The 8757-nt window shown below is 59.5% G+C and overlaps 1 protein-coding gene across 1 annotated transcript in view; it reads left to right on the plus strand.

Annotated features, from left to right (window-relative positions):
* DTX1 (deltex E3 ubiquitin ligase 1) overlaps positions 1–8599 on the plus strand; it is a 31138-nt gene extending 22539 nt beyond the window's left edge. The window contains exons 4-10 of the mRNA XM_036353896.1: positions 4812–4873; positions 5246–5407; positions 5698–5759; positions 6170–6328; positions 6419–6580; positions 6677–6766; positions 7371–8599. Of these exons, the coding sequence (XP_036209789.1) occupies positions 4812–4873; positions 5246–5407; positions 5698–5759; positions 6170–6328; positions 6419–6580; positions 6677–6766; positions 7371–7595 (922 nt within the window). The 3' untranslated portion in view covers positions 7596–8599. The remainder of the gene's footprint in view (positions 1–4811; positions 4874–5245; positions 5408–5697; positions 5760–6169; positions 6329–6418; positions 6581–6676; positions 6767–7370) is intronic.
* The last annotated feature ends 158 nt before the right edge of the window (positions 8600–8757 follow it).

Below are 8757 nucleotides of genomic sequence, written 5' to 3' on the forward strand. Positions count from 1 at the left end.
CGTCGTCCCCCCCCCCCCCCCTGCAGAGCGCTGCACTGGGCAGGCAGGGAGACCAAGAAGGTGGGGGAGGGTGACCCTGATCCCCAGGCCTCTGGGTGAATCTGACCCCCAAGTGGCAACCGCCCCTCAAAATGTCTCCCTAGGGGGCTTTTGCCCCTTTCACCCCTAGGAGTGGACGGGTGTGCAGGGGTGAGAGGCCCTTTGGACAGAGGGGAAACTGAGGCCCATAGAAGCTCCGGGCTTGTCCAAGTAGACAGGCACCTGGGCAAGGAAAGGGGACGTGAGCAAGGCCTCCAGGCAGCAGCCAGACGGTTTGCACGTTTTGCTGGGTCCGTGGGGTACCCAGTCTTCCCAGCGCTGGCCGGGGTGTCCTCAGGCTTCTGGCTTCTGCAGAGGGGGTGGGCGGGACCTGGTGGGCCCAGGACTGTGGAGGGCAGGGGTTCAGGGGCAGGTGGATTGGGCACTGGAAGGGGACAGGTGACAGGAGCAGGCCCAGGGAGCATGGAAACCCCATGACATGGCACACTCATTTCTGCCCTCTCCTTACCCTCTTGGACCCGAATGACTGAGGCCTGGGCTCCCCTAGGCCTCCCAAGGGGCCCCTGGGTAAGTGCCAGGTGCTCTGAGGGCTCCTGAAGCCAATTGGGGGGCCTGGAAACCATCATCAGAGAACAGTGACACAGTTGGCAGGGCGTCCAGGGGCAGGGACACCAAATGCAGGTAGAGGGGTGGAAACTCAGCTGCCCTAAGGGAGTGTCAGTGTGGCTTCCTGCTGTCCTGGGGCCCTGAACTGCCTTGATGCCGGGGCCAGAGCAGAGTGGCCCGAGCAGACAGAGGGACCCACTGTGCAGCCTGCTCAGGGCTGAGCCAGCTCCAGGGCCCAGGGCACAGGGCACAGGCTTCAGCCCACCTGGAGGGCACAGAGGTCTCAGAAGGCTGGCACCTTCCCAGATGGCCCCACAGATCAGCCTGGTGGGATCACCCTGCCCACTGATTCAAAACTCCAGGACCCAGAGCCAGCTGGGTGACCCTAGTGAAGTCACTTCCCCTCTCTGGGCCTCAGTCCCATCATCTGCAAAAATAAATGATGAACAGATTCCATCCTGAGCCGTCTCTGCTCACATGGCAGCGACTCCCGGGAGCACTGAGTTGAGGAGGATTCTGCAGTTGCGTTTCTGGCTCCATGGAAAGGAGTGCTGGGATTGATTGGTGATGCCTGTTATGGGCGTAGTCCTACACCTGTCATATGTTTGCCATCCCTGCTCCAATCTTGGGGGGAGGGGAGCTCTTGGCATTGGAGCCCCTGTTTCTAAAGATACTAGACCTCCCTCTGAAGAGACCGCAGAGCGAGTGGGGCACTTCCTTATTGGGCTCAGCTTCCCCATGGAGTACTGACTGAGAACCATGTGAGCGAGTTTCGTCCTCAACCCGAGGGTCACAGGGCGGGGCCGAGACGCTTCCAGAAGCTCACAGTCTGGGGGAGGAGATAGGGGTGGAACCACACAACTAGAAAGCAGGAGCGAACATGCCTGAGTCCTCAAAAGAAGAGAAACACAGCCCCGTGGGAATGCAGAGGAGGAGTGGCCATGAGTTCGCTCGGTGGGGATCAGAAGTGGCCTCCTGAAGACAGTCACCTTTCAGCCTGTCTGCAGAGGGCGGTGTGAACTGGCTGGGCTCCCCAAACCCTGGCCACGGAACGCCTGCCTCGAATTGGATGGGGAGCATTTCCGGGAATTTCCTCGAGGACGTTCGCTTGGGCTGCTCCCACGGGAGGCCGCTGAACGTGGTCACTTAGGATGCATGCTGGCCGAGAACCTCCAGGACCAGCGCCTGCCGGGGGTGCTTCTGTGGGACTCCTGCTCAAGGCTCCCTTCAGATGTGTAAAAAAATGCATGGGGACAATGTCCCGGAACACGTGCACAGGTGTCCCCTGTGAACCTCCCCCCAAAATCCAGGCTGCCTTCATTCGTTCACGAAATAAGTGTTCACTGAACATCGACTATGTGCGAGACATTGGATGGTTGGGGGAGGGGGCTCTCTGATGAGGTGGGGTTGCAACAGAGATGGAGTGAGCCCTCCCGCATCGGGGGCAGAGGGCACAGCAAGTGCGAAGGCCTTGAGAGGGAACCGTGCTCAGCAGGTTGTGGCAGCAGCAGGGGTGTCCAGAGTAGAGAGGTAGGGGGAGTAGGAGAGGGGGTCACAGAGGCAGGGAGGGCCTGGTCATGCCAAAGAGTTTATGACATCAGGTCATGATCAGTGCTGTGACCAAAAAACGTAAGTTAGGAGCAAAGAAAGAGGTGTGTCTGGAGTCAGGTGGTGGGGAAGGTCTCTGATAAAAAGACATTTATTAGGACAACCTGCCACAGTGGCTGAGTTGCTTGAGCATCATCCCCCAAACCGAAAAGTCACTGGTTGGATTGCTGGTCAGGGCACATACCTGGGTTGTGGGCTCCATCCCCAGTAGGGGGAGTGCAGGAGGCAGCCGAATGATGTTTCTCTCTCTCCTTTGCTCTTCCTCTCTCTCTAAAATCAACAAAACCTTTTTCTTTTTAATTAAAAGAAGACAGTGGGGCAGAAGCCTGTGTTAAGTGAGGAAGCAGGACATGTGGATATCTGGGAAGAGCATTCTGGGAGAGGGATCCATCCGCAGTGCAAAGGCCCTGGGGTGGGAATGTGCCTGGCATGTGTGAGGAGCAGCAGGGGTGGGGGGATAGGGGGTGAGCATGGGGGAAGTGGAGTTCCAGGGGTCAGTACAGCCCCATTTACTCTGAGCAAGGTAGGAACCATAAGGGATTGAGGGCAGAGGACAAACAGGATCTGATGGGGGCGGGGGACGAGCAGGAAGACCAGCGTGGCTGCAGGACACATTTCTCCCCTGGGGTGGCCAGGCCTGGCTTCTGGCCAGAGCAGATTTCAAGGGGATTTAAAGATTCCTGTGAGCCTTTGCCAGGCTGGGCCCCAAAAGGGCGGGGCAGAGCGTGGAGGCTGGCCCCGCTTCCGGGAGGCCTGCGGGCAGCGGTCTCCTGTCCAGGGCAGGAGGATGTTCTCACTGACTTGGAGGAAGCAGCACATCCCACATCAAAAGGGGGCCCAGGTGGCTCCCACGCTCGGGTGTCGTGGGAACCCTGCTGCCTGGGTTCTCGCAGGGAGCCTGCAGATCGAGAGGGGCTGGGGGCTGCTCTGGGACTGTCCCCCAGCTCACGGAGAGGTAAATAAAAAACAGCGCCGCCGTCACGCCCCACTCACCACGCTCCTCCCAGGAGCGACACTGGCTTTGGTAACCCAGGGCTCTGTGGTCTTTAAGGGGCGCCAGAAATCGTAAGAAAGCCGAGACCTAAAACCTTCCCAGGCCACAGGCTCAGCACGACCGGGGCCAGAGCTGCCCCCAAGTCTGCCAAGCGTACTCTTTGCTTGAAGCCAGCTCCCTGATGCCAACTGTGCCTGCCAGGGCCCGGTGACAAGGCAGCATTAGCCAGGCTCAGTCCTCAGCAAGCAGGCTCTGGGACTGGAGCAGCTTCTTCCCCAGCTGTCCCTGCCCCCGCCCTTCCTGCACCCCTTCCTGGCACAGCCCCCAGGCCCCTCGGGCTGCCCCCTGGCTTTCAGAACACACTTCTTTATCAAAATGCACCCATCCAGGGACCACGCCCATCCACCGCTGAGCACTGAGGTCGGGAAGACGCAGGCAGACACACTGTGCAGGTCACAGCAGGCTTTGTCACCCAGCTCCTATAGGTGAGGTGTCATTATCCCCATTTTACAGATAAGGAAACTGAGGCTCACAGAAGTTAAGTGACTTGCCCCAGCTTGTTACTGCAATACATTCATGGTTTCCTCTCCACGACAAAGAGAAGTCACGCCATGATTTAGGGGGCGGAGGTGCAGAGAGGTGAAGCTACTCATCCAAGATGACACAGGGACAGTGACGATGGGGACAATGATGGTGAATGCTATTAGAGTCTTTCTTAGGTACCGGGGATGATGCTCAGCCCTTGATGTGTGGAATTTCATTGACTCTTCACAGCAAACAGAAGGAAGGTGCCACACTATCCATGTTGCACAGGAAACAGGCTTATGGGCTTAGGAGGAGGAGGAAGAGGAGGATGTGCTGGGGGCCACCCAGCTGGTCAGTGGTTGACCTGAGATGTGAGAGCAGCTCTGGGTGATTTCCAAAAGTCAGAGCTCTCTGGGGGAGGGCGAGGAGGACAAGCAGACTGCATTTCCTAGGGCCTCTTCATTTGAAGAGAGGACGATGCCTACGTCTCAGGACCTGACGGCAGTAGATATTGCAGAGATGCAAAAAATGTTCATTATCAAATGTCTTTGGACAACCTGGGTTTGCCATCGCTAACCATATTTCCTGATGCAGGACTTATCAGAACCTTTCATATGCTCATACATGTTGTAAATTTTCCAAGAGGGAGACTTTGAAGTGTTTCCTAACTTACTGGACCCCAGAATCCTTCTTTCCCAAAACCTTTGATGGGGATTAGTGCCTCATAGAGCAAACTGTGAGAGAGGCGGGAATGACTAAGTCGCTGATGGCTGGGTTTCAGGCACAGTGGCCAGTGAAAGGGAGCCGTTGGAACAGGTGCTCTGACCAGGGAGGAGGCCGGCTGAAGACTGGGGGAGAGTCGGTACCAAGTCTAGGGGTCCTGGCCACACCCACCTTATCATAGAAGGATGTGGGAGTAGGCATGGAGTGCCCTGGGATCATTCTGGATGACTGGCACAGGCACAAAGCGGTCACACTGTGCCCAGGGCCCCTGGATCCTCTGGTGTGGGGACTGCAGCCTCTTCTCTTCTCCCCTCAGGGTCCCCGCGCTCCCGGTGAAGAACTTGAATGGGACCGGCCCAGTCCACCCGGCCCTGGCAGGTGAGATCCAGCCCAGGAGGAAGCCAGGAAGCGGGCCCACCTGTTGGCTTCTTGACTCCACCCCTTAATGAGCTCGTGGGCGGGGCCCCGAGAACACACACACACACTCTCTCTCATGACACCAGGGTGGGCGGGGCCCGCAGAAGGCATTCTTCTTGGCTTCACCCTGGGGTGGGGTTGAGGGGAGAGGCCCAGGGCACACCCCGCTCATCCACCTGAGCCTGAGAACCCCAAGATCCCTGGATGCAAGGCGGTAGGCGGAGTCTGAGAGAGAGGCCCCATGCGTACACCCGATAACACAACGGTGGGAAGTGCAGGGTGGGCGGGGCCTGGAGGGCGCCCCGCCCCTGACTGCCCAGGCCACGCCCCCAGGGATGACCGGGATCCTGCTTTGCGCCGCTGGGCTGCCCGTGTGCCTGACCCGGGCACCCAAACCTATCCTGCACCCGCCGCCGGTGAGCAAGAGCGACGTGAAGCCCGTGCCCGGTGTGCCTGGGGTGTGCCGCAAGACCAAGAAGAAGCACCTCAAGAAAAGTACGCGCCCCCGCCCCCCACCCCTGAACTGAACCCCGCTAACCCTGACCACAATCCCTCTGACGGTCAGCTCCGATTTGCTCCTGGACTGACGACCTCACCTCCATCTCCTGATCTCAATTCCCATTCCCCCGACCCCTTCTGCGCGAACTCTACATCCACCTGCAGCAACCCCTGACCTTTCACCCCTGCCAACCCCAACTCTCCAACCCTGACTCCATCCCGAGCTGCTACCTGCGGCCTGGGGTAGACTCGGGGCGCCTCCAGCCCACCCCCTTGTGTCCTTGCAGGTAAGAACCCTGAGGATGTGGTTCGAAGGTACATGCAGAAGGTGAAGAACCCACCTGATGAGGTGAGTGCCAGAGGCCGCGGGGCCCTGGGCTGAGGGCGGCCTTGCCTGCAGAGAGCCCTCTCTCTCCCCTCCCTTCCCCCCCCCCATATGAATTCCTCCTGGTTCTGTTACAGTCCCTCCTCCCAGTTTGTGGGTTTGCCTTTTCCCTCTCTTCACAATGTCCTTTGATAAACAGAAAGCTGAGTGTAATAGAATCACAGGTGTCAATCTTTTGGCGATTGACAGTTTTTGTATCTTATTTTCACCCATAGTTTTTAGGTTTTGCTGCTGACTGTCCTTTAATCTCTTTGGGGGGGGGGGGAACCATATATCTGAATTTGGTAGATGGGCGTCCTCTCCCTGTGATAGTTGGGTGCCCGAGAAGGGACGTCCTGCCCTGCCCAGCCCTCAGCCTGCCCCCTGTGCCCCAGGACTGCACCATCTGCATGGAGCGGCTGGTCACGGCGTCGGGCTACGAGGGCGTGCTGCGGCGCAAGGGCGTGCGGCCCGAGCTGGTGGGCCGCCTGGGCCGCTGCGGCCACATGTACCACCTGCTGTGCCTGGTGGCCATGTACTCCAACGGCAACAAGGTGGGCTGGGGGGCCGTGCGTGGGGGGCTGGCGAGGGAGCCCCGCGGAGCCGGGGCCTCCGGGGACCTCACCCAGCCTCCCCTGCTGCAGGACGGCAGCCTGCAGTGCCCCACCTGCAAGGCCATCTACGGGGAGAAGACGGGCACTCAGCCCCCCGGGAAGATGGAGTTCCACCTCATCCCCCACTCGCTGCCTGGCTTCGCTGACACCCAGACCATCCGCATTGTCTATGACATCCCCACAGGCATCCAGGTGAGCCCCCTCGGGCCCCTGACCCCAACTCCTCCGACCCCTCCAGGGCCCCCCCACTCCTGCCTGTGGTTCCAGCCCTGCTGCTCCTTTCCGCAGGGCCCTGAGCACCCCAACCCAGGCAAGAAGTTCACCGCCAGAGGCTTCCCGCGCCACTGCTATCTGCCCAACAACGAGAAGGGCCGGAAGGTGGGTGTCGTGAGGCTGCAGGGCTGTCGGCCAGGGCTTGCTCTCCCATTCCTCCCCACACCAGCAGGGCCCGGGACCACCTAGTGTGCGTCTAGCCCTGCCAGGCACTGCTGAGGTCAAGGTCTTGGCTCCATGTTATGGATAAAGAAACAGCCTCAGAGAGGGCAAGTAATTTGCTCAAGGTCACACAGCCAGGAAGTGGTGGAGCCTGTATTTGAACCCAAGCAGTCCAGGCTTTTCACCACCACATTATAGGTGTTGTGTCTGCTTCTACTTATTGTTTTTCGAGAGAAGCCAGAAATGCTGATTTTCATGTGAAATCTGCAGGTTTTTAAATATTGCCAACGAAGTCACATAGTGTGGGGTCCAAACCAAGCTGCAGGGGGCCATCGCTTTGAGACCCTCCCTTCACCCCAGAAAAAACAGGCAGATAACTTGGAACGAGTCTGTCCAGGGAAGGAAACGGCCAAACCCAGCAGCCACAGGGCCTCCTGCTGGGCTCAGTTGGCCTCGTGGAGCCACAGTGTGGCAGGGAGGGGAGGCGGGGCTGGAGGGGGCCGTGGGCGGGGCTACCTCTGACCCCGCCCACCACCCGGCTCTGCAGGTGTTGCGACTGCTCATCACCGCCTGGGAGCGGAGGCTCATCTTCACCATCGGCACCTCCAACACCACGGGCGAGTCGGACACCGTGGTGTGGAACGAGATCCACCACAAGACCGAGTTCGGATCCAACCTCACGGGCCACGGCTACCCAGACGCGAGCTACCTAGACAACGTGCTGGCCGAGCTCACAGCCCAGGGCGTGTCGGAGGCCACGGCCAAAGCCTGAGACCCCAGGCTGCCCACCTTCCCTCCTGCTTCGCCCCTGGCCCAGCACAGGCCTCCCTCCACCAGGTGTGTCCTCCTGGTGGCCCAGGTTCAGGGCTGGGGAGGAGCCTATGGAAGAAGCCAGAAGCGCTCTGGACATTTGGCTGATGGCCACTGGGAATGATGGGAAGACGGCAGGCCAGCCAGCTCCGACTCTGGGAGGGTCGCAGGGAGAGCACCAGAAACCACAGCGACCTCCCTCCCACCCCTCACACAAACAGTGTCCCGTTGAACACATGCACGCACACCCACGTGCCTCTACTTGCCCCCAATCTGGGGGGGAAGAGACAGAAGAACCCTGTGACACTCCATGTGGATCCCGTGTGTGTCTGTCACCTCCGTCCATACAAGCTTGTCTGCCAGCAGGATTCAGGTCAAGCACTTAGGGACCTGCTGGGGCTCCTGGGGGAGAAGGGGGCCCTTGGGGAGCTCCGCTGACCCCGTCTGTGTCACCATCTCTGCCCTGAGCAGTTCTGCAAAGGGGCCGGCCAGAGAGAGGGGGCCTAGAGGTATCATTTGTGCTCGTGTCTCCTCATCCTCTGGGACCCTGACCTCCTCCTCCTCCGCCGCCCCTCCCATCCCCAGGCCTAGGTCTGTCCCAGATAAAGGCGCTGTTCTCCTTTCCTCCCACCCCATCCTCCCCACCAAGTCGTTTCCAATGTCGAGACCCAAAGGCCGGGGCTTCTGGCTTCGGGAGCGAGGCGAGGAGGCCTGGCTTAAGCCAGCGGGTCTGAAAAAGCAGACTGGAGAGCAGAGCGTCCATTTCCCTTGCTTGGAAGTGGGCAGTGGGGTGGCTGATGGTCTCGACCAACCAGGGGCCTGTTGCCCAGGCAACTCACCAGCTCCGCCTCTGTTGATTGGCTGCCACGGTGGAAGTCAGCCAAGAATTAAAGGGACGCCAGTGATCGCTCTTTTGAAAACCTACCAGTCCCACTGTGGGTGGAGAAATAAACGGTCTTTCTCCTCCTCGCCCTGTCTTTTCCTGCCCAGGAAGGAGGGCGGGGGGCAGCTCTGTGACGACCCTAGGACCGTTGCCCTCTTGGCCTTGGGCAGCTGGAGAGGCAGGGTCCCCATAATTCTCTTGTCCTGATGGTGGCAGAGGCAGACCTACCCAAGAGGACAGA

This window comes from Myotis myotis, unplaced genomic scaffold, assembly GCF_014108235.1.
Source record: "Myotis myotis isolate mMyoMyo1 unplaced genomic scaffold, mMyoMyo1.p scaffold_m19_p_20, whole genome shotgun sequence".
Classification (NCBI taxonomy): Eukaryota; Metazoa; Chordata; class Mammalia; order Chiroptera; family Vespertilionidae; genus Myotis; species Myotis myotis.